This window comes from Suricata suricatta, chromosome 13, assembly GCF_006229205.1.
Source record: "Suricata suricatta isolate VVHF042 chromosome 13, meerkat_22Aug2017_6uvM2_HiC, whole genome shotgun sequence".
Taxonomy (NCBI): Eukaryota; Metazoa; Chordata; class Mammalia; order Carnivora; family Herpestidae; genus Suricata; species Suricata suricatta.
Genome location: NC_043712.1, coordinates 8,915,090 through 8,941,752, shown reverse-complemented (window position 1 = coordinate 8,941,752; position 26,663 = coordinate 8,915,090). Strand labels below are relative to the sequence as shown.

Below are 26,663 nucleotides of genomic sequence, written 5' to 3'. Positions count from 1 at the left end.
AAAATTTTCGTGTACGAAGTAGAAACTTAGGAGCTGAGCCAAAATGTAAGATAAGAGGTTGCTCAATGAGTCCTCACTGCATGCCAGATGTACAAAAAACTTGTGGAACGAGAAGTGTGACAAGGCCATGAGATTTTTAACATCTAATGAGGTGAATTAGAAGGGAAGAAAATCAAAGCTGTTAAATTAAAAATACCAGTAATTGCCAGATATAGAAGAAATAGCAAATACATGTTTTTCTATTTTTGATTATCAGCAATGTTGATACTGATTTTATCTTATTTAAGAGAGTTATCTAACTTCCTGGTTCCCTAAATGAATTTATTGTCTTAGTATATTACAGTTTTCAAACCTTATTTATTTACCTCTGAACAGGCACCAGATATAATTTTAAATTATTGTGAGTTAGTTTTATTACCCAGTTGAAATTATTCTGAAGTATATTTTTAAATGAAAGTGGCAGCTTTAAAGTGTTTTGAGGGAGGAAATTAAAGTTGTGCGTTTGAGTTAAGACAACCAAGAGCTCTGTCATGCTGTGGGTGTAATTCAGGACATCTAGGAATGAAGTCTGTTCTTAAAAGAATTGATGATAGTTTTAGGTTAGCATATAAAATCACAGAGCTGGTGCTCAGTTGAGTACTTGGCAGCTTATAGATGTTACTGTCATGTAAGTTACACTAGACACAGAGTGTGCACCACTGTGGATAAACAACAACAGGCACAGAGGAAAGAGGCAGCATCCAAATGCCGACATGCAAGATGCCAACTCCCCCTCCCTCTTCCCCAAGATGCCTTGTAACTAGTGTGGGGAACCTGCTTTTAAACAGATTTACAGAGGTTAATTGGGCTGGGATATTTTAGATTATGTTACACATTAATGAAAATGCTGATTTTGAGCTGTCATGACTCCAGTGCTTTTTATACCATGATAATTATTTTAAAACTTTGTCTTCTGTGTTGTTGAAAACATCTTGGCAGAAAGCCTATGTGACCTGATTAAACCTATGAATTGTCAGCTGTGATCTATAGTTCTCAGATGAGGTTGCTGACTGGGCATCACTTAGGAAGTTCTTGATTTAAAAGCAAAATTACATGGAGACTACTGTGCCCAGCACTGGATTGCTACTTTAATGGTACATTTTTTAATACTGTATTTAAGGTCCTGGTTGCACATAGTTTGCTTAAAAAATTCATTCACTTATATATATTTTTTCAATAATATATACATTTAAAGCATAGCTAATTACTTCATAATGTATTAATTTCTCTTCTCCTGAAAGTACACGATGGAGACTCCAGTCTAATTCTGTTTATTTTCTTAAATTTTTTTAAATGTTTTATTTATTTTTGATACAGAGAGAGACAGAGCATGAGAGGGGGAGGGGCAGAGAGAGAAGGAGACACAGAACCGGAAGCAGGCTCCAGGCTCTGAGCTAGCCGTCAGCACAGAGCCTGACGCAGGGCTCAAACCCACGAACGTGAGAACTGACCTGAGCTGAAGTCAGAGGCTTAACCGACTGAGCCACCCAAGCGCCCCTCTGTTTATTTTCTAATTTTGGGATATAGTTTGTGAATGACTTATTCCAGGGGACTTTTAGGTTCTGTTCTTCCAACCATACAACAAAAACAAAAACAAAAACAACAGAATAACTACCTTTAGATGGGTTTGTTTTATATCCTTAGAATTATTTTTGTCCTCTCAAAATCCCAAGTTTTTTACCCCCTTCCCGTTTTATGCTTACAGCATCTACATTTGGGAAGCTTGAGGTTAGAATATTCTGAGAAGCCATGGTTACCTTTTTCCAGCGATCCAGTCTAATTGAGAGGGGGTAATATTAGAAAATCCGAGATGCATGTAAATATTCTCTCAAAGAATTTTCATTCTTACGCTTATTGATAAATGTGAACAAAGAAATTCTCAGCATGAATTGTAGTGCACTGATGTTGTTTGATCATTTTCTCAAATAAACAAAATACTCACACTATTTGTCCTGTTTCTCGCTTCTTCTCTCTCTGTCTCTCTCTTTCCTTGAAGGTCTCAGCATCAGAGGAGCCCAGGAGGAGGACCCTCCCGACCCCCAGCTAATGAGACTGGACAATATGCTTTTGGCAGAAGGGGTTTCAGGTCCTGAGAAAGGTGGGGGATCGGCGGCAGCAGCTGCAGCCGCGGCAGCCTCTGGAGGTTCTTCAGATAACTCTATTGAACACTCAGATTACAGAGCCAAATTGACCCAGATCAGACAAATCTATCACACAGAACTGGAGAAATATGAACAGGTCAGCAGCCGCCACTCTCATAGTCCTGCACAAACCCTCTGTCGCTCTTCCATTAGACTGCACTAACCAGTGCTCAGGGCTGTGAGGGGTAGGTGTTCACACGAAGAGCAAAATAAATAAGGTCAATGCAAAAACCCAGGTGAACTGCTGGATTCATGAAATGAAGTCCCTTTGAGATTTCGGAGGTGAAGCTAACCCTATTTTATCCCATCCGCTTGTTTTCGTCCTACCCGTGCCTCACACCCACACCCCCTCACTACCACACCGCAGCCTCCTCCCCTCTAACCTCACTGCGCGGTGCCCTTCAGAGCGCGGGGTCATTAGCATTTCCACACTGGCCTCGCTCATGAGTTTTAACAACTTTTAAAGGGAAGCACTGCACAGTGAACACTTGCTTCTGTGCAGTGAGCTCCAGAATCCTCCTGGGAGTTCAGTCTTATGGATTGTGCCAGACTATAGGGGAGGGAGCTAACCGCCACGAAGCAAGCAGGCTCTGGCCTTTCTCTCTGAAGAGGAGCCTCCCAAGGTAATTATAGGTAACCTCGGCCAGGGAATGCTAGGCATTGTGTGCTAAATTCCTGATTAGAAAAAGGGTGTAGATTAAAAATGCTATTCTCAGCCATTATATTTACCATGCTTCATTGAATCTAAGGTATCTTTGATTTTAAGTTGTGTCACTGTTTATGTACCACCAAGAAAAAAGTAACACTACCCGATTTAACTATAGTATGCTGTTGACTATAAAATGCTTCCGAACTTCAGAGATGTTAAAAGGTGGGAAAAAAGAAGTTAAGTCTTAGATTCAATGAAATAAGGTAAAATGTTGGTAGTTCGTTATAAACATTTTTAGTTGTTAGTAAACCTAAAATCTTGTTTAGTTTGAAGAATTCTCACTAGCAGATAATAAAAAAAATACATTATTATAGAAATATTTAAATGTGCCCAAAAAGAACGGTAATATTCTTAAGTTTAATCCTGTGAAATTGCCAAGTTTTTAGGTCAAAAACAGTATTGGCAGTTTTATAGAGCTCAACCTAAAATAAGGCCTGGACATCCATCACCTAGATTAATAATGTCAGTTTTTGCCCACCTTATTTCGCCTATTTCTCTCTCACACACACACACACACACACACACACACACACACACACACACACACCCCTTGTTCTGATTTTGGTGGAGTGTTTTAAAGCCAGGCTTAGGCGTCATACCATTTCAACCACAAACACTTCGCTGTATAGTCAGGCACTTCTTAAAGTCCAAACATTTTAGTGAGATGTGGGCATCCTCGTCAGTGTTATTACAGACTTTTTTCTGAGTTCCCTGCATAGTTTCAGTTGTATATGTCACTTTTTTTAATTGCCTTCTCAAGTATTCTGGATGTGGTGGTATTAAGCAAATGTAGGATTCTGTTCCAGAGGTGAGTGTGTTTTGAGGAAGGGTAGAAAGTTTATGTAGCTTTATGTTAAAATACAATATAAATTAATATAATAAGATATTTTGGGGTTTTTTTTCTGAATAGTACTTTCTGGGGGGGTCTTAAACTGTATCTCTAGTCTCATTGGTAGGAATTTTTGGTGGAAGATGTGCAAATAAGAATTTTGGAAAAACTATCTTATGTATGTATATGCAAAAAAGTGTCTTTCTGATTTGACGTATAAATAATTGAGAGGAAACAAAATAAGTCATGGTTGAAAAAGTGGCCCTGAGCATAAACAGAAGACAATGATTCCAATATGTAGTATAATCTTAATCTCATAACTTTGTTAAATACCTCTATACATACTTCCTAAATAAATACCACCAGTCACCTTGCATGGAAAGATCTATAGTACTAGGGACCAAGTGGCCCGACTTTTCTGACTCAAGATTTAAGGCGGCCCCCCTACTGTCTCCTGCCGCGCGTGGTCCCTCACACCAGCGTCCTTGTTTCTCTCTGTAGCCCTGTTGGAAGGCAGGGAGGCTGCCATCAGTCCCTGGCACCGGGGGGTTTGTTTTCTTTTCCTTTGAGAATACAGACAAGTTTTTCATAAGTTAATCTATAGTTTGTAGTTTTGGATTCTTTGGATTGAATATCATATTGGGAAATGAGTTTTAAGTTTAATGATGAATTCTTATTTCTCAATATACTCAGTAACCTAATAAAAACCATTTAAGTACATCTTCCCTTGCTCATTTTTAACATTTTCTGAAGGAAAAATGACATATGAAATCGCTGCAGTATTATGAACAAATACATAGATTGAGTGTGATGACTCGTTGGCTGAATAACAGAATTTGTTTACACATTTTATTCTGTAGGTTCTGTATTTTCAGTTCTAGAAACAACGTAGCAGCATTTATCTCTCTTGGGTTGCCTTTGGGGCTGGCTTTTATCGCTTTTCTGTCTGTAGTTCCTTAGTTATTAGATCCGTGAGTTTTGACATAAGATAGTCAATTGTTTTGTTTTGTTTACAAATCTTTGGTATACAAGTTGTAGGCTAGAAGGAGAGACCTTCTAGAGATATGCTTTGGAGCAACTAGGAGGGCTAAGCAGAACCAAGTGAGATGAAGGGTGGCATTTCCAAAATAGGTAGCATTGTAATTTCTATTTTATAGAGGAGAAAATGGGATTCAAGTTAAACAAATGATTTATCCAATGTCACACATCTGGTTAGTGTCCAAATCAGGTACTGAAATCAGTTTCTGACAATATTCCTTCCATTTCCATTGAATTATGCTTGCTACTTACATAGAATTGGAAAATCATTTAGTCCATTCTGGTTTTCTCTCATTTGCCCATGTGGACTTGCATTTAAAATGGGATCAGAGTAGGGCTGGAAAAAACAACTATTGGCTTTCCAGAAAGTATATTTTCCTCCTAAAAGTGAACACAGGTATTCTGAGTGACAGGTGCCTATTAGTAAATAGGAAGAACATACATGTTAAGGCAGTGGCTTCATCAGAAAATTATGTTGAGTCTTTTACTGAAAGAAATAAACTACATTGGAATCTTAGAGCTATTCACTCTATTGTGTTTTGCAATGAAGCTGTAATGAAAATGTATCTGAAGCCTGTTTAGATTTAGATTGCCATAAAATTAACAAACACTACCACTGCAATAAATTAAAGTACCTTATAAACACAGCCACATTTACAAAGCTAAGCAGACTAGAGCTACAGTTTGAGCAAAATTAAATCCAAGCTGCAAGACCCAGTTTTATGTGTGTGTTTTAGGAATGGTACTGTCTTTAAAATCCTGTCCTTTTTTTTCCCTCCAGAAAATGTCCTTTGATCATATGTCTTCATGACATAGGCTCAGATAAAATGATTTTTGATCATGCCCATATAAATTCATTTATACATACTTTTGAAATAGATATAGGCATAGATATATAGTACAGTAAGATTCTTGAATATTACTACCACCCAAAATGAAACAAAACTATTTTTACTTTTCTCTTTTTGATCCTGACACCCAACAGGAATATATAATTTTCCAAAGTTTGCAGCACCTGTCTTACAATACTTTCTTTGGGGTACATTGCTTCCCTCTTTAGCCAGGAAAGAAAAACCCAGTTGCTTCTTTGTCTTTTTGTTGATTAGCTACACATTTTGAAAAACGCTTTTACTGTACCTTTCAAATATCTTACGATTAAGGGCCCAACTATGAGAATAAGTGAATTCCTAATGAACTTGAGCCTAAGGTCCTGGGAAGCCTGTTTTTAAGAATTGAAGGCCTTCTGGCCTTCTGGCTTCCTCCACTTCTCTTCCAAAGGGAAATGGACACACTGGTTTTTGCAAATGAAATTTGACTTAGACATTTGTTCTCAGTTAAAAAGAAAAAGATAGATCATGCCTGGTGCTGCTCTCCCACTTTGCTTGTACCAGAAGAAATGCTTGTACACAGGCAATTCACTCCATAATTTACAGCTGCTATAATAGAGGTGACATATTGAAAGCTATCTGCTATAATTATATTGAAATACATTTTTGCTGAAGGCGAAAGTGTTGTAAGGGCCCCAACCCTCCCCAAGCATCTGGGAACCTGCTTTCTGTGTTCCCAGATGTCTTTTGAATTCACCTCAAATCAGGTAAAGCATTGGAACCAAGCATGTACACTGAATATGCCCAAGACCATTCAGTTACCGTGTAGCTACTAGAGGACTTTCAGACTGCAAGGAATTAATTGTTGGGGAAATGGAAAATGAGTGTGTAAACCATTGTAAAGGCATGTTTTTGTGCTTTTCGAGGATCTCAACATTATGTGCTTATATTTTGCTGGCAAAATCTCCTTTGCTTGTAATGGACTTTTATTTTTATCATGTTAAAAAAATACTGATGTTATTACATGAGAGATTGTGTAGTTTAAGAGTGAGGCAGGACAGACAAAAGGCTACTCTCTGATGGAAACTTTGTATTTCATTTCCCCAAGCAAGGCTCTTTCATTCATTGCTCCAAGGGAAGGGGTTTACTTCTTGTCAGCTTTCATGCTGGGTCTTTTCCTTGGCTGGAAAGAGTGTTTGAGTGTTCCCCTTTTTTCCTCCAAGTTTCTGGTTTATTAACTCTATGTAACAATTGTATCTTTGACTACAAACTTGATTAATCAAATGATTTGTTTTATATGTGAATACTCTTTTGTTTCCAGCTTCTGTCTGTATTATTTAAGCAGTGGGAAGGCCTGACTATATTAACTGTATTAGGTAATGAGAGTAGGGACTGCTTGCAGAATATCTAACATATACAAAATATGAATTTCATAAAATTGCCATTTTCACTGTCAATAATAACTGCCATTTATTAAGTATTAATTATGTCCTAGGCTCTGTGCAAAGACCTTAGCATATATAATATAATCCTTATGAAACCCTTACGATATAGGTCCCTAAATCATGTAATTAGGTAGGAAGTGTTGAGGTACAGTAGATATTTCATCTTTGTGGCTGTACCTTATGCGTATTTGTCTCATTCTACTTGGCTTAGGAAAAATCTTTAAGTGTTGACTTTTCTCCAAAACAAGAATTTGTTGATTTAATAAACATTTCATAAATACAAAATCTATGATATTGGACTAGAGTTACTTACAAGGTTATAAAGACATCTAGAAAATGGATGCATGCAAATTCAAGAGGCAATAACTTTTAATAGAGATTTATTCCTTTGAAAAGTGGATTTTAGAATGGGGGTATCGTGATCTGTTGACTAGAGTCAGCTTCTCAAGATGGCTACAAAAGACCAGTTCAGTTTTTAGATCTGATCATTTACCCATTTTAAAGCTTCCTCTAAAATCAGTGCTTGCTCACTGTCTGATTTTATATTTTTACATTTGATGATGTGAATTTATAGGCAAGAAAGAGGTCGAATCTTGAATTCACAACTGGAAAAAGCACTATCACAAAACTTTAACTCAGCACCCTGAAAACTTTAATTTTGAGTGTAAATTAAATATGTATGGATATTGAGGAGATAGTTTTACTAGCCAACAAATATCATTAAAAACATTATCCAAATAGTTCAAAGCCTTAACTGGTTTTGGATTTTTAAGGAGAAAGGAACAATTGGCAAGGACAAGAGCTCATAATAAGAATTGATTGAAAATCAGACAAATATTTTCATACTTTATGTTCACTTAACTATGTTCTTGCTACATGTATTTTCAGACACAAGCAAAAATGCGTCCTAGATAGTTTCAACATATGGATTAAAAGAAAGAGGTTTCTGCCATTGCTTTAACTCAGAAAATTCAAGGAATCAAAACTCATTTCCTAAATATTCCAGTCAACCAAGGTATTTTTGCATTTGTATTGTGGACATTGACCAGAAAAATTTTTAACTGATAACTTCACTTGGAAAAATAATAAGGCAATGAAAAATTTCTCCAATATCTATTTTAATAGTATAGTCTTATAAGTATGATGGAGGTTGTGATAAATGTTTGAGTGAGCTTCCCACATTATAAATGACATAGATGCTAGTATGTGGTTGGGTGGCCCTTCAAAACAACTCTGCAATCATTTGATCATTCTTACTGCATTTATATGCTTAAAAAATGTATACCTTTTAAGGACTAGAAGATGAGGCAGTACTGTGCTCTGCTCTGAAACTGGTACAGATGATGCTGTAAATGAGGCTGTAATTTACTTTCAGTGGTATAAAGGAAAAAAATCACTTTGCCTAAAGTGTATGCATCTTTCTTAAGGGTGTACCCAGATTTTAATTATCTAAATGTAAATACTTAACGAATTTTACTTAGAGTAATGAGCTAAAGTGCACACTACATAAATGAGATGTTCTAATTAATCATGTATGAACTACTGGTTTAAAGAAAAGCTATGTGAATTCTGTGAATGTTGGGCTATTGCCAAATTGCTAATCAGCATTTGCATTCATAGATGAGTTCACTTAATAAGTTGTGAGACATTCAGCAAATGTTTTAGGAAATTATGAGTTTTTAGATGCAGAAACTTTTTGCTTTTAACCCTTTTTCTCCCCCCACATGCTTCCTAGAAACCATAGGCAAACATTCTTTCTGGAGAGATTAAAATGTAGCCAGAGAAAAACTTGAGAGCTCACATCTCAGGTGTCATTCCCATAGAAGTTTTGAATTCTTTATCAAGACGTACACCCTGTCAAAGATGTATGTTACCATAATCTACCAGCTAGGTTTTTAGGAATTTGCACTGTTATATGTGCAAACTAATAATGCTTTCATACTCCAATGCGGCAGTACTCCAGCCTTTTGGTCTTAAGACCTAGACTCTTAGAACTTATTGGAGACCCCCAAGAGCTTTGCTTGGTGGATTATATCTGTCAACATTTATTATAATAGAAATTCAAACAGAAAAATTAAAAGGATTCACTGATTAATCTTAAAATAGCAACAATAAATCATTACATGTTAACTGAAATGCCATCTTTGTAAAAATCTGTATTTTCAAAAAAACTTCACCATCTATAGAGAAGAATGACATTGTTTTTATATTCTTGCAAAACTCTTTAATGTTGGGCTCAATCGAAGTTACCTGGATCTTAAACGTGCTTTTGCAGTCCATCTGTTGTCATTGTTGTTGAAGTACACATAGAACATCTGGATCTGGCCCCACACAAATATGTCATTGGAAAAGGCAGGAGTGTGTGGGAATAGCCTTTTCAGCTAGTTGTGGATTTCCTTCTTTGATATTACACCAAAACTCGACAAGCTGTAATTTCTTATGGTTAGTTACAGTGCAGAGTCTGAAACCATATCAATTAACTCTTTGTACTCTGTTCCTTTCCAATCCATTGGTCTAATGTGCACTTGGAATGGAACTTCTACCTATGCATGTTTTTGTAACATCATGCACTGATCATTTGGAAAGTATTGGTTCACTGAGTTATATATATATCTTCCAGTGTTGACACATTTCATTATATAATACCAAAATATGTTTATTAGTATTAACATCAAACTAATCAGAAAGTCCCCTGAGAAACTTAAGCTAACAGTGGTGGTTGCAAGTTTTCCAAAATTCTAATTTTCACTTGAAAAGTCAAATTCATTATGACAAACACTACTGTCAGCTCTTTTCCTTTACATGACAAGCACACTTTGTTTGTTTTTGAGGGCATCTGCCAAATACCTAAGCCTGAATAATTAGAATTTGTTGGTTTTGCTTCAAAAGAAATGATGTTCCATGAAAAAAGCAGCTTTAGCTCACAACTTAAACAATCACACAAGTGCTTTTTCTCAAGGTAACTGTCCTTTGAGATGCAATAGAGTGCTTTTTGTTTGTTTCCCATTTTGTCTCACAGAATATTAACAACCTAGTGAAGGGCTAAGATATAATAAGATGAATAATTTCTCTTGCTTCACCAAGGACATTCATAAATGAAACTCTTTTTGTGTATGTTTGTGTGATGCATGGTGGTGAAAGATAAAAAAAGAAACATCAAAGATGACTTAGTATTCAGTTTCTCAGAGTTTTTCCTAGCACATTGGTCCCCACTAGGCTATAAAGCTGTGCTGTCCAATATGTTGCCACTATGAGCACTTGAAATCTGGCTAGTATGAATTAAGATGTGCTGTAAACGCAAAATACATACTGGGTTAGAAAGTGAACCAAAAGAGATAATGTAACATATTTCATTAACTGTGTTTCTTAAATATTTGTTATGTGTTGAAATGCTCATGGTTTTCATATATTGAGTTAAATAAAATATATTTTTTAATTAATTTTTTTCTTTTTGGTTTTGTAATGTGACTACTAGAGTTTGTTTTTTAATTTTATATGTGGCTTGCAATAATTTCTTTTGGACAGCACTACTCTAGAGAAAAGAGGTTTTGTAACCAAATTTATTTGGGAAAAGTTGGCTATGCCATTCCCCATTAAAGATGTATTCTGCCTACATTGCCAAATTAGTATTAAGGAGTCTTGCAAAAAAAAAAAAAAAGTCTTAAAAATTTTGGTTAACTCAGCATTTTCTGTCTTTTTTTATCATGTATTAGCATTCTCTGGAACTAGCTATGGAAGTATATGCTTTCTGATCCCAGTTTAGGGACATAGTTCTAGTCTAATTTTCTTCATTTTATTGATAAGAAGACTGGGGTGGAGTTTGTCAAATTATGTAATTTTAAAATTATATGAACATCTCTTTGGAGAAAGCACAAGAAAAAATATATACATATATTTCTTGTCAGAGTGACCACTTGTTTTCAGTTTGGCCTAAGGTAGTTAAAGTAATAGAATGGGGGGCAGTCTTAAGGTATTTTTATTTTGGTTTCCTTAAAGGTAGAACTTCTGGTTTTAGAGCTACATGGTTCCTTAATAATTTACTGTGTCATAACCTAGGACAGTAATTCTTAACTTTGTGTAGTTATAAACTTGCGTCGAATCTGAGAAGAAAACGAAACTCCACAGTTGGCCCTTCAGGTATTACACATGCACGCACTACTTGGATAAGACTTCAGGGAGTCCTAAACCTTCTAAACTTACCATGGACTCCAGGAATCCCTCATGTACAGTTCAGGGACAATGTATTTATAGATATTAATCAACATTACTCTCCAATTGGAATACAACGACTGACCAATCTATAGATGTTTATTGGATGCCCACTGCGTACACTGCATGATTCTACACTCTGAAGAATCCCGTAAGTGTAACATAGGGCCACCGCTCAGTTAAATTGCTTAAGACTTAAAATATACCAAAAAAAAAAAAATTCCTTTAACTGATAAGCAAGACTTATTTTATCTCACCTTAGAAATATTTATAGAAAAGCTCCATAAAAGCTTAGAGTAACTGAAACACCCAGTGTACTTACCTGAAAGGTTAGTTCTCTAATGAGCGTTAGAAAAACCATCATGTGCTGTATGTGAGCAATGCTCAGGGTATCTGTAGGGAAGTGGACATTATTATAGCTTCAAACTATGTCTTGCGGTGATCAATGATTGTTCTGTCTGCTTGCCCTACCAGGGGCGTCTGTACAGTAAGATGCAGAGTCTCCTGTCTTGCCTTGTTAATGAAAATGCCAGAAGATGTTCTTTTTATTCAAGGGCATAGACTAATGCTTTATTTACCAAAGCAGTACTAGATTTCAGTGTAATCCCCATTACTTGACTTTATAGATCTAAAAGAATATAGGTGAACTGAAAGAGGGGCTGAAGATTGTTAACTTAGAAGTTTGAGACCCAAATCTGGTCCTTCTTTTCCTGCTGCACATCCCCTGAAGAGTTGAGCTGCTTTACCCATCTTCCGTGGATGGCCCATATCTACTGATTAGGCCCACACTATAGCTAAATTATACCAGGACATTGGCATGCTTGACATCCCAGGCCCTTTACCTGCCAACGTGGACCTGCATCTCTCTTCTTCTCTACATATTCTCTCTCATCGTCTGAACTTGCTGCATATTATTTCCAAGGTTTTTCTTGTGCCCAGCATTCTTTCTAGTTTCCATCTTTATTCACTTTTCAAAAATCCTACCCATTCTTTAAAGCCCAAATGTCACTCCGCCGCGAAGGCTGATGTGATCTCTGCCTCCACATGAGAATACTCCTTCCTTGGAACTTAGGAAACACTTACTCATATCTTCCTGTGACACTTTGGAAAGACCAGGTCCACATCTTGCCATTTCTCTGTACCTTAATAGCATCAGGAAGAGTTTGCACTCTGTAGTCCTTCGGTAAACATTTGATGTGAAACCCAGAGAAAATCAGAGGTGCTTGGTAGTGACAATAAACATATATTCATACTGATCCATAGGAGTTGGTAGAGTGTATCTTCCAGTGAGAAAACCTAATTTTGGAACTGGGAAAAGGGTTGAGGGGAGGGCAGTTGAGTGCAGTATGCCTCTTTTGCATGTCCCGGCCATTCATAGTTTCAGAATTCTTCCTGCCCCGTCTAACTACCCCTGCCATTTGACAAATGTCTTAGTTTTCATTTTACCTTACCCACTGCATAACACCACTGGCAATTGCAAATGAGGTGGAAATTTAGATGTTATTGTTTGGGTGTGATAATTTAAAATACCAGATTCCTAAGGAGTGACTTTTTTTCCCCTTTACAGGCATGTAATGAATTCACTACACATGTGATGAACCTTCTCCGAGAGCAGAGTAGAACACGTCCCATTTCCCCAAAAGAAATTGAAAGAATGGTGGGCATCATCCATCGAAAATTTAGTTCCATTCAGATGCAGCTCAAACAAAGCACTTGTGAAGCAGTTATGATTTTAAGATCAAGGTTCCTTGATGCCAGGTATGTGAGGCCACAAATCTGTTGCATGGCTCCCCCCCTTCACTCCCTTGTATATTATTTTCTGTAAAACTGGCCAGTTGGTCTTAGATTCTTCTTTAATTTGGATATAACAGCTCTTCTCTACAACGGAAAGCTAATTCACCTCATGGTGCCTGCACTGCCGAGCCTCTTCTTGTTTGGGAGTGGACCAGTTCGCTCTCGTTGGGTGACTCAGGAAACAGGATTTGGTGCTGCTGCTAATGACTTAGGAAGATGGAACCTTTAATTCTGATGCTAAAAAGTATTTTTAAGGATAATTTTCAGTATGTATATCTCTGTACTTTCACAAAAGGCTTGTGTTCAAAGAATTTCTTGATGTTACATTACCTGTGCACATTATAAGAAAATACTTGGAAATACTGATACTCCCAAGAAGGAAGTGGTGTTGCAGTTAACAGCGGTTACCACAAAACGCCAAATACCGTTGTTCCGAATCAAGGAAGAAAGCGTATCAGTTTCTTCTGTAGGGATAACAATTTCCCTTTTATCCGAAACTTTCACTGAGTTTCGCAGGAGATAATCAACTGTATATGGTGTGTTGGACCTACTGGGTGACATAACTGAATTGTCACGTTCCTACTACAAGATGCCTCAGCAGGGATGCCTCTCCCACATTGCTAAAGCTTGTGATCTGTCTTCAGCTTTGGAAAGGAGTTTCTGATTTGTTTTGCTTTCTCTCCCTTGCAATCTGACAGAGGTGGTAATTAGCATCCACATTTTGCAACACTGAAGAAAATAAGTTAGCTTCTCAACTGGAAAACAAGGCTGTGGAAGGGTGTTCACACCAGAGCTCTGCCTTAGGGCCCAGCAAAGAAACACACACCCCCTAACTATACTACCATTTTCTTAGTTAGGGAAAGTCCCAGGTCATTTCCGGTTCCTTCTTCTTCCATATGGATTAGTCACTGATTTTTAGCCTTTCTCACATTTTAGCCTTTCTCACATCAGCTCCCTCTTTCCACCCGCACAGGGCTCAATATCTGCTCACCCTTTTGTATTTGGACCGGCACAGTCCCCTCCTGTGCCTCCCTGTCTCCAGCCTCAGTCCCTTTCACACCCCTCTTCCACACCCCAGGTTTTTTTTCTGCAGCATCACTGTGATACCCTAAAAACCACAAGTGGCTTTTCGATGCTGGATAACTCACATGCTACTTAACTTAGTAAGGCCGAATGTGACTGTTCCCACCTGAATTACTTTTTTGTTAAGATTCTTTAAAGTTTTTTTTTTATTTGAAAAATCCCAAGCTCAATATGGAAAATTGGAAAATCTATAGAATAGAAAGTTGAAGGGTAAAAGACAATGACATTTTTGCTACTTAAAGAAAAAAAAAACTCACTGTAAATGCTTTAGTGTGTTTCCTTCCAGTTTGGGGGCTTCAAAAAATGTTTTGTGATGCTACAATATGCATAATTTTGTTTGCGTTTTAAAAAACTTACCCAGACTAAATAAAACATTTGTATAAAATACAAGCTATATCTGAGCTTTCAGCAAATTGTAATCTTTTTGCTGCTGGAAGGTCTTGCCTCAATGTTGATGGCTGCTGACTCATCAGAGTGATGGTTGCTGAAGGCTGGGGTGGCTGTGACAATTTCTTAAGACTACAATGAAGTTTGCTGCATGATTGACTCTTCACAGACAATTTCTCTGTAGCTTGTGATACTGTTTGATAGCGTTTTACTCACAGTACAGCTTCTTTTAAAATTGGGAGTCAGTCTTCTCAAACCCTGCTGCTGATTTACCAATTGTTTATATAACTGAGCACCTGGGTGGCTCAGTTGGCTGAACATCTGACCTTGATTTCAGTTCAGGTCATGTTCCCAGGTCATGGAATTAAGCTTTGCATCAGGCTCTGTGCTGAGCATGGAGCCTGCTTAAGTTTCTCTTTCTCTCTCCCTCTGCCCCTACCCCTACTCACTCTCACTCTACTCCGAATTTAAAAATAAAAAAGTATTCTAAATCTTTTGTTGTTATTTGAACTGTCTTCCCAGCATCTTTACCAAGAGTAGATCCCATCTCAAGAAATCACCTTCTGTGTTCCACATAAGAAGGAACTCCTCACCCATCCACGTTTTCTCATGAGCGGGCAGCAACGCAATCCTAGCTCCAGGCTCCACATCTGTTTCTAGTTCTCATACTATTTCCACCACATCTGCAGTGACTTCCTCCATGAAAACATCATTATGAGGGCTGGAATCAACTTCTCTTAAACTCCTGTTAGTGTTGATATTTTGATCTCTTCCCATGAATCACAGATGCTCATAATGGCAAATCCTTTCCAGAAGGTTTTCAGATCACTTTGTCCAGTGCATCAGACGGATCACCATCTATAGTAGCTATATCTCCACAAAATGTATTTTTTTAACATTTATTTATTTTTGAGAGACAGAAAGAGACAGAGCATGAGCCGAGGAGAGGCCAAGAGAGAGGGAGACACAGAATCAGAATTAGGCTCCAGGCTCTGAGCTGTTAGTTAGCACAGAGTCCGATGTGGGTCTGAAACCCATGAATTGTGAGATCATGACCTGAGCTGAAGGTGGATGTTTAACTGACTGAGCCACCCAGGCACCCCCAAAATGTATTTCTTAAAAAGTAAGACTTGAAAGTCAAAATTGTTGCTTGATCCATGGGCTGCAAAATGGATATTATGTTAGTAGGCATGAAAACATAATCTCATTGTCCATCTCCATCGGAGTTCTTGGGTAACTGGGTGCATTGTCAATGAGCAGTAATATTTTGAAAGCAATCTTTTTTTTTGGCAGTAGATCTTAACAGATGTGCTGTCATCCACGTTTTGTTGTTCCACTGATAGAACACAGGCAGAGTAGATTTAGCATAACTCTTAAGGGCCCTACAATTTTCAGAATGGTCAGTGAACATTGACCTTAACTTAGAGTCACCAGCTGCATTAGCCCTAACAAGAGAGCCAGCCTGTCTTTTAAAACTTTGAAGCAGACATAGACTTCTCTCTAGCTATGAAAGTGCTAGATGGCATCTTCTCCTAATATAAGGCTGTTTTGTCTACATTGAAAATCTGGTGTTTAGTGTAGTCACCTTCATTAATTATCTTACCTAGTTCTTCCGGTTAACATGCTGCAGCTTCTGTATCAGCACTTGCTGTGTCATCTTGCACTTTTCTGTGATAGAGATAAGGCTTCTTCCCTGAAACCTCACGAGCCAACCCCTACTAGCTTCAGACTTTTCTTCTGCACCTTCCTCACCGCTCTTCGCCTTCATAGAATTGAAAAGAGTGAGAGCCTTGTTCTAAGTTAGGCTTTGGCTTCAGAGAATATGTTCTGGTCTGTTTGATTTTTCCATCCAGACCACTAAAACTTTTTCCATCAACAATATGCCAGGTTTCACTTTCTTATCATTCATGTATTCACTGGAAGAGCACATTCAATTTTCTTCAAGAACTTTTCCTTTTGGGGAGCCTGGGTGGCTGAGTTGGTTGGGTGTCCGACTCGATTTTGGCTCAGGTCACAATCCTAGGGTTATGGGTTGGAGTCCACATTGGGCTCTGCATTGGGCCTAGAGCCTACTTGAGATTCTCATTCTCTCTCTTTTCGTCTCTCTCTCTCTCTCTCTTCTTCTCTGTCTCTGCATTTCTCCCTCTCAAAATAAAATTAAAAAACTTTTTTTAATTAAAAAAAACCTTTTCCCTTTGCATTCACAACATGGTTGACTGGCTCAAGAGGCCTAGTTTTTGGCTGTTTTACTAAGTTTAATAACGACATGCCTTTCTCAGTAAGCTTAATCTTTTCTTCCTCTTGATTTCAAGTGAGAGACATGCACTTTTTCTTCTTTTCACTTGAACACGTAGAGGCCATTGTAGGGGTATTCATTGACCTGATGTCAATATTGTTGTATCTCTGGAAATAGGGAGGCCTGGGGAGAAGGAGAGAGAAGTGGGAAGGAGCAATCCAAATGCACGCAATATTTATTAAGTTTGCTGTCTTCGATGGGCACGGTTCTTGGCACCCCAAAACAATCACAGTAATAACAGCAAAGATCACTGATCACAAATAACCATAACAGCTATAATAATAATAGAAAAGTTTGAAATATAAGAATGCTCAAAATATGACACAGAGACACCAAATGAGCAAACGCTATTGGAAAAAATGGCTTCGACAGACTTGCTCAATGCAGGGCTGCCACAAACCTTCAATTTGTTCAAATCACAGTTTCTTATAAAGTACAATAAAGCAAAACACAATAAAAATAAAATGAAGTATGCCTGTGTCCTATACAATTCTAGTCAATTATGCAGTGAAATAAATGTAACAGGATAATAAGTGCTGTGAAGAAAATAAAGCAATGTAAGGGGAGAAAATGATTCAAAGAGGATTCTCTTTTAAACAGAGTTTTTTAAAGTTAGTTTATTTTGAGAGAGAGAGAGAGAGAGAGAAAGCGCATGCACTCATGAGTGGGGGAGGGGCAGAGAGAGAGGGAGAGAGAGAATCCCAAACAAGCTCCGTGCTGTCAGCACAGAACCTGATGCAGGGCTCGAGCTCATGAACCATAAGATCATGACCAGAGCTGAAACCAAGAGTTGGATACTTAACCAACTGAGCCACCCAGGTACCCATAATCAGATTATTATGGAAAACTAGCGTGTCAGTGAAAATCTTTATGCACTGACAATTTTGATGTTTCAGGTTATTTCCTAAGGATTAATTCTCAGAAACAGAATTCTTAGATCAAACTTTGAACATTTTTAGTGCTGTCATTATATCATTGAATTGTTCTTTCCTGTGTTTCATCCAGAACGAAATCCCCCTTGGTCTTACCTGTTTCCTCTGACTAGGAGGCCCCTATCCTCCCACCACCCCATCTCCCCACCAGTCCCAAGCCTCACCCCTGGCCTTCCACAGTAAACCCTTTTCTCCCAGCCCTGTCCTCAACTTGGTCACCAGTAATGAGCTGTCATCGGTGAGGGTGTCCAGCATGAAGCCTGGACTCGAGCGAGTGCTCGTGTTTGTTGATTTAGTGAGACTTCGCTCAGCCTTGAAGGCCCAGCCTTGAAGGCCCTTCCCTTTTTAGGAAGCCCATTTGAATCACTGGACTGGCCCTTGTCTTCTCTTCAACCCTGGTAGCACACTTCTACAATTCTCTAGACCAAACTTCATCCAGACTGCCTTTCTTACAGCTTTTCAGGAACATTTCTCCTCTTCCCGAGTAAGCCGCATCATCACTGAAAGTGGCCACCAGCCCCTGAACGCTCACCCTCCCCGCTATTCCGACAGCGTCTTAAATGTAATAAGCGCGAAAGGTAATTTACTGACCAGATGAATGAATGTTTCCCCTTAATACTTTTTAATATCTCAAATCAAAGCTCAGAGGTAGTGTCAGAAAACAAAAAAACATTCCAAAACTGTTTTTCAGGTTTGAATATTTTAATGAAAAATATTACATAACAGATATTTAAAAGTACTTCCTTCTGAAAAGAATCCTTCCTCACAATTCCTATCCTTATTTCCGCTGAGGCTTTCCAATTCTCGTTAACATGTGTGCTTTTCTTTCCGTTTTTTTTTTTAAACATAACCGCATTCATAATGTATACACCTAAATGATTTATTTTTCTTCCAAGAAGAGGAAGGATGTTAACAAGCCAGAGTGAGCAGAGGCAGAACGGGAAGGTGGCCGAGCTCGGAGCCGAGGACCTTCTCCCGTGGAGGTGGCCGTCAGTGATGTTGTGACGCTGATGGGACGCAGCCCTGGGACTGAGGCGCCAGGGCACCGTGGCCTCAGGCACAGCCATTTAGAGTGTGCCAAACCCTGAGGGGACTGAGACTTAGGGGGATGCTTAATGGGCATTTCCTACAGAATGTTTTCCTAAAAAACAAAGTGTAACACCCAGTCCTGTGCTGTGCCTTCAAGTGAATGCAGGCGCTACACTCTGGCTCCGCGTGTTCTTGTTATGCCTTTTAGCAAGCGCCCCGCACGGGGCAGGCAAGGTTTTCCCGCTCCGGGCAAACATGCTCATTCAGATAATACGATTTCTTTGCTCACTGTGGCTTTTCCTAGAGCCACACTCACATATTCCTGGTAACTGGACAAGCCAAAACATGTGCCCATGCAAACCATTCAAGAATAAATTTACCTTGGCCCTTGGCTCTTCCTGGTAGAAGTGCTCTAGGAGTTTGGACATGGCCAGAAGGTCCAGGGTGAGGGGTTTTGCTCTGCTCAGAAATTTGTTCTCTGAGATTTTTCATTGTTTGCTAAAAATCATTCCTAGGCACAGTAAATGAGCTGAGCTGATCTTCACTTCCCTGGCTATGTTCCTGCTCGTTCCTCCCTTTCTTTCCCAGAGAAATGCCCTTGTGTCTTCCACTCCAGGGCAGCCTCCGTCTTGCTGCTGGACTCCATGTTTTATTTATTCTTATTGTTGTTGTTGTTATTATTATCCTCTTCTAATTGGCTTTATTCAACCATTCGGGAACTGAGCAGCATCCCATCTAATGAGGAAGGGCCCTCTGGACTCCATGTTATAGCCTGAGAGTCACAGATTCACACACTTACATATCATGAAATCGAGCGCAGTGGCTGGATGAGGGACAGTGAGGATTAGAACAGACGAGTGCCTATCTGAGGGTACAGCCATCACTCAGCTTTAGCCTATGGCTGGCTTCTGAGAAGGTGGGACCCACATGACTGATCTTCCAAATTTTCATAAGAGACCAGAAACTTAGAACTTCATGAGTAGGTCATTATTGTATGGTCTCAACAAATATGAGCTGTGAGCCAGGTAATCATCTATAGATTTGACAGTTTCGATATCTATTCTAGACCTTTCCACCCTACTCACCCCCACACCTGTCAGAAGGTACCTCTTCAAAGTGCCCCCAGGCCAAAGAAATGCATGGCCACTGCAAAAATCCAGCTGTATTTCTCTCCCTTCCCTATCTTTCATCACCACCTCCCCCATTTAATTTATCATCACATCCCTTTAATCCCTGAAATAGATCTTGAATCTCTTCTTCATCCTTCAGGAAACAACCAACAGTTTAAGCTTCCAAAAAATACTGAAATTAGGAAATTTCAGGACTCATAATCTGAGTTGTCTGGATCAGACCTAGATTTTTTCCTCCCTTGTCTCTCCCTTAATGTGAAGACAAAGATCACATACTTAACGGGCCATGTTAGCGACATCATTTTAACTAGGAGAATCTCATAGGGTCTACACATTCTACTTCTGCCTACTGACTCTTTCCTGAGTATAGGATAGCATAAGTGAGAAGATCATTATGACTGTTTGGAAGACAGTATTAAGAGAAGTATTTGGAGAAACTATTTTCTAGTTACTGGAGGATATAATTTATTTAAAAAGACTTTTTAATGTTTATTTAATTTGGAGAGAAAGAGAGTATAAGCAGGGGAGGGGCAGGCAGAGAGGAGACACAGAATCTGAAGCAGGCTCCAGCCTCTGAGCTCTCAGCACGGAGTCCGATGTAGGGCTCCAACCCACGAACCCTGAGATCATGACCTGAGCCAAAGTCAGACACTTAACCGACTGAGCCACCCAGGCGCCCCACTGGAGGATCTAATTTAAAGTGAAGTCTGACAAATGCTAATTTTCAGACTAGAATTCTTTAAAATCATAACAACAAAACCCAAATATAAATAACATTTTTCTATTTGAAATAAATTGTTCATAAATACTTGATCTTCTAAGTGTGTCGTCACCGTCCCAGTAAAAACAAAAACAAAAAAATTTCTTCCCCTACCCTTTCCCTTGTGATCAAATCATGCCTTAATCTAGGCAGTTGCTTCAGGAGAAAAATCTAAAAACTCTTAGTAATGTATTTTTTCCTTACCTTCCTTTTCTGTCTTCTCCACCACTGCTCCCATCCAGTCCATCACCAAGTCCTAGTGCTTCTACCTTTCAGATAGATCTCGAATCTTTTAATTTCCATGACTCTCACCCGATGCCAAGTTACCATCATATTTCAGTTGGTCCATTGCAGTTGTTCCCTTAAATATCTACATTTCCTTTCATGTCCTCCTCCAGCTATTCCTAGCAGTCAGAACAATCTTTTTAAAACATAAAAATTAACGCCAGGGCACCTGGATGGCTCAGTCAATCAGTTAAGTGCCCAGCTCTTGATTTCGGTTCAGGCGATGATCTCGCAGTTCATTGGATCAAGCTCCACGTAGTGGGTTTTTTTTTTTGTTTTTTTTTTTTGTTTTTTTGATACAGAGAGAGACAGAGCCGGGGGGGGGGGGGGGGGGGGGCAGAGAGAGAAGGAGACACAGAACCGGAAGCAGGCTGAGCTAGCTGTCAGCACAGAGCCTGACACGGGACTCAAACCCATGAATGTGAGATCTGACCTGAGCCGAAGTCGGAGGCTTAACCAACTGACCCACCCAAGTGCCCCGCTCCACGTAGTGTTAGTAGCAGGGAGCCTGCTTGGGATTCTCTCTCTCTCATTCTCTCTTTCTCTACCTTTCCCCCAGATGCTCTCAAAATAAATAAAAATAAAAACTAAAAAAAAACCCATAAAACTTAAAGCCTTTAATATTGAAATTTTAAACTTTAAAGCCTTCCTATTGCACTTAAAATCCAAAATTTCTTTTGGGGTCCATTAAACCTATATAATCTGGTGCCTGCCCATCCTTCCATACTCAGCTCACACATTCCCTGAGTTTTACTGTTTTCCAGTCTCCTCTGCCCCTTTGGAATTTCCAGGCTTTTTTCTGTTTCAAGATTACTCTCTCTGTTCATTCCTCTTCCCCTCTACTCTTTGTCTGACTAACTCCTACATATTTTCCAGGTTTCGGATTAAATGTCACTCCTTCAAGGAAACCTCTCCAGACTTCATAATCTATGTTAGATTTCCCTCTTACACTCTTTCATTATCCCTTATACTTTTCCATCATGACCCTTGATATGGTCACCATAATTTGGCATTATTTCCATGATACATGTCTAATGGCTTTCTTCTTCCTAACTTTCTACTCTCTTCCTGAATCCTCCAATCTCCTTTAAGCTCTCTGGTAGACCTTACCTGCTTTGTTCCAACTGGATCTTCATTGAGTCCTATAACACATTAGATCTTTGTTGCATAAATTAAAGAATAAAGATAAGTGTGCTTCACAGTCTTGTATTTTTAGTGATCCTACATCTTAACATGAGTTGGATAGTGCTTTGGAGGATGCCAAGAGGATAATTGCAATATTGGCGTGATAAATCAGACCCTAAGAATGTTTAAAAATAGAAATCTAATTTTTTTGTACAATCCTAATCAATATATCCCTCCTTGGCTAAGGATGATTATAACCATTATTCTCTTTTGCTTCTTGTCATAGACGAAAAAGGCGTAACTTCAGTAAACAGGCCACTGAAATCTTGAATGAATATTTTTACTCACACCTCAGTAACCCCTACCCCAGTGAAGAAGCCAAAGAGGAGCTGGCCAAGAAATGCAGCATCACAGTGTCACAGGTGAGGGCTCCCTGAGTCTGTCTTGTTTCCCTATTGACCTAGGAACCCTGTTCTTTCTTGACGGTATCACCAAATTTCAGATCCATGTGTTCCAGCATGAAAGAAGGTAAAAAGAAAATATAGATAGTTCCACGTTTTTATGCAAGCTTTTAAAGCTTGGCTAATGTTTGTTATTGTTGTTGTTGTTTCTAATCTAAGTGGTGAGGAATCAAGATAATCAGCCACCCCCCGCCCCGTGTAAGTCTTCTATAGAGAGGACATAAACATGCCACGGGGAGAGACACGCTTTCTACTTAAGTGACTCCAGTAAGTGGCATGCAGTCCTGCTTTCCCTGATTTAGATGACCGACCGAAGCTTCTACCAGTGAGAAACCAATTTATTTGTTGCCGAAAGGAAATTTAATATAACTCTTTGGTGAAAGCTTTGAGGAATTTACTAAGTCTTTTCTTGGTACCCTGCTGTGGTATTTGGTTCCCAAGGATTTCTTTGCTTCCTTGTTATTCATTAAACAGAAGAATTGAGTTTATACCCGTCGCTGTCTTGTTTTGTTTTGTTTTTAACGTTTATTTGTAGTAAATTGTGGCCCTGAAATTAGCTGTCGTCATATAACAAAAATATACATTTAGTTTGAGGCAGATAGGCTGGTATTTGATTGAGGATTGGAGACAAATGAACAACTGTACCTCCTTAAACAAATAAATATATTTTACTGGCATTAGCTCTAAAATATAATTTTATTTTAGCACTCATACTCTTGTTTATAGACAGACATCAGAATAGCATTTCTTTATAGACGCAAATGTGCTAATTACCAACCAGCTGTTGCAGTGGAACTTAAGGATAAGCTGCCCCTTGACAGAAATTTCAATGTTCCCCGTTGATCATAGGACACAAGCATTTTAAGGTAGTTTCTAAATTAATATTCCCGCTTTACATCTGAAATCCAAGATATTAGAGATCCCCTTCAGATTCCAGGGAAACTTTTATATCAGTATTTTAAGTCATTATTATTTAAGGGATTAGAGTCTGGGCTTGAGATGATTTCCAGCTTCTGTTTTTGCATTACTGTTCACAGAACCTCTAGAACAATCTTAGATTCATAAGTAAGCTGTCATTGAAGAGTTATCATTATTCTCTTATGGAATAGTGGTTTACCCTGATTCCTCTTGCTCAGTTTGAAAGGGCAATAGCTGGTTTGAGTTACCGACTTACGAGGGCATCTCCGACACATCCCTGTCGGGGTTACGCGGCGCCCACACGGTGCCCACTGCCACCGGGTCAGGCACGGAGGATGAAATTACGTTGGTGCTTTTCTGGTGTGTGCGTTTCCCCTGACGTTAGCGAGAGGATCAGACTCATGCTAAATGCCAGTGGATGGTGCCAAGTCTGGTCTTCCGGCTGTCACAGCAGCTCTCTGACTTTAGAATGCAGAGGTTTGCAGGTTCAATTTCAGTTAAGGTGTTTTCACGCTTCTGCTTCTTTTTTCTTGTTTACCTCTATACCATAGTTACCCTTGGAGAATAACACTAATGATATACATTTATTGAAAGCCAATACAATCCTGGCTTTTCATTAGAGTAATGCTAGCATTTTCTGTGTAATGTAGGTCTTGCTTAACACACACTGTGTAAGGTGAGAGAAAAGTTTCTCCTTCTGACTCTGCTCCGAACTAGGGATGGTTTGCTCTACTTCTAAAATAGGCTAGGAACACATTACTAATTTTTTAACTTCTACTATATTCATTTCACTTGTTTTCTCATAGAAGAACAGCTAGGTTTTGAAAATTGTTTTAGTAATTGCTTGAGATGTGGAAATATCAGAGACTTAAGATTAGTCAGTCTGGGGTACCTGGGTGGCTCAGTTGGTTAAACATCCAACTTCAGCTCAGGTCATGATCTCATGTTTCGTGGGTTCGAGCCCCACCTTGGGCTCTGTGCTGGTAGCTTGGAGCCTGATTCCGATTCTGCCCCTTCTCTATTTCTGCCCCATCTGTGCTCGCACTCTGTCTCTGTCTCTCAACCATAAATAAATGTTAAAAAAAAAAAAAAAGATTAGTGAGTCTACAGAGTAGATTGGCTGACCGGGACCTGTTATTCTCCCAGTATTTCAGGGATCAGTGTAAGCATTAAATTGTGACAATTTCTCTCCCCCCCCCCCACCGCCTTTACCTTTTTCCTACCTGAAGAAGTTAATTTCCCCTCAACAAGTCCCCACCTACACATCTCTGAGGTAGGAACAATGATGTTATCATTTTAAGTATTAGATGTCACTTGCTAGCCTTATAAGTACCCTGTTTCAGCTGTTTAGAAACAAAAGCAGAGAATGTTCCAGACCTGACAGGTTAACCACTTTCTAAAGAGAACATTGTTTAAAATATACATTGTACTAAAGTACAATTAAATTTAGAATCCAAATATTGTTCACATACAAAACTAACTTTAAAAAATTGAAACCCATTGAAAACAGGCAACTGTAGCAATACTGTTGTTGCCTGACTTTCATAAAGTATAGGAAACTGATTAATTCTGGATTGCTTAAAATATTGCTTAAGATAATTATTAAGAATAAAGAAGTTTCAAAAGAAAATGTAAGGACATTTCTTTAAGACTTTGAGGATAGGAAAAAAATTCTTTAAAAGGACATAAAATGTGTAAGCAACAAAGGAAAAGATTGATAAGTTTTGCAGTAAAATGTTTATCAAAGACTGTGAAACAGAAACATGATACAACCATTTTAGTAAAGACTGGATCAGGCAGAATCATCAATAGATATTAAATCTGGAGGGAAATTTTGATGAAGAAAATGGTCTTAAAGTGTCTCTTCATAGGCCCTTTATTAGTTGTAAGGTTTTAAAAAAAAGGCAATTATAGAGGGGAGAATTGGAACAAAACCCTGATCAGGTGATTAGAATCAACATCACCAAAGAGGGACAGTGGACATTGTGTGTAGTATTTCATCCAAGAATGTAACCTGAATCAAATCACTAGAAAACATCAGACAAACAAAACGAAGAGTGTTCTGTTAGGGGAAAAGGGAGAGGGACGGTGTTCTTTAAGAATGTCCACGAGAGGCCGCGGACATGTTTCCCACTAAGAGAGAGAGAGACGTGACAGGCAGACGCGATGCCTGACCCCAGACTGAGGAGGAAATGCCATAAAGAATGTTGTTGGGTTAAATTTATTAAAGAAAATTGCAAATTGTGATTGTTCTGTGGTTATGTAGGAGACTATCTCTAGTCTTAGGGAATACACCCTGACTTACATAGGGAGACAGAGCCATGATATTTATAATTTACCCTCATATGGTTCAGAAAAACATGTGTATGCATGTATGTTTATATATATGTGTATATAAACATGTACACGTAAACATGTATAAATACAGAGAGTGCACATGTGTGAGTGCACACAAATGATAAAACAAATGGGGCAAAATGTTTAATAACAAGTGTATATGCCTAAAAGGCATACACAGATGTTCTTTATACTGTTTTTATTTTTGTAGCCTTTTTTGCAAGCTTGAAATTATTTCAAATAAAATGTTTTCTAAAATGTGAAGGCAGGAGCGCCTGGGTGGCTCGGTTGGTTAAGTGTCCAACTTCAGCTCAGGTCATGATCTCACAATTCATGAGTTTGAGCTGACAGCTCAGAGCCTGGAGCCTGATTTGGATTCTGTGTCTCCCTCTTTCTCTGCCCCTCCCCTGCTTGCACTCTGTCTCTCTCTCTCAAAAATAAATGAATATTTTTTTTAAATCAAAGAAAATAAATAATAAATAAATAAAATGTGAAGACAGCCCACAGACTGCAAGAAGATATTTGTAACTGTATAAGTCAGATTAAAATCCAGAACACATAAGGGATTCCTATAAATTAAGAAGAAAAAGACAACATATTTGAAAGATAGACAAAAGACAAAAACAGGGACTTCACAGAAGGCTTATAAATAGTTGATTATATGAGAAGATCCTTATTAGTAATCAGGAGAATGTGATTCAAAATCTGCAATGAGATAATATTTTACATTTCCCAGGTGTGGGGCAAAAAATCCTAAATTTGACCATATGAAGTCTGTTCATTGTTGACAAAAATATACAGTATATTGCAAATTGGTATAGCCACTTTGAAAAACTTATGGCATTATCTTATAAATTGGAATGTACATGTACCATTTGCTCCTTAATTT

General features: G+C 38.6%; 1 protein-coding gene across 1 annotated transcript in view; it reads left to right on the top strand.

Moving 5' to 3' along the window:
• Positions 1–26,663, top strand: part of PBX3 (PBX homeobox 3) — a 216,260-nt gene that overhangs the window by 160,227 nt on the left and 29,370 nt on the right. Inside the window, exons 4-6 of the mRNA XM_029921078.1 lie at positions 2,036–2,277; positions 12,805–12,995; positions 22,345–22,480. Of these exons, the coding sequence (XP_029776938.1) occupies positions 2,036–2,277; positions 12,805–12,995; positions 22,345–22,480 (569 nt within the window). The remainder of the gene's footprint in view (positions 1–2,035; positions 2,278–12,804; positions 12,996–22,344; positions 22,481–26,663) is intronic.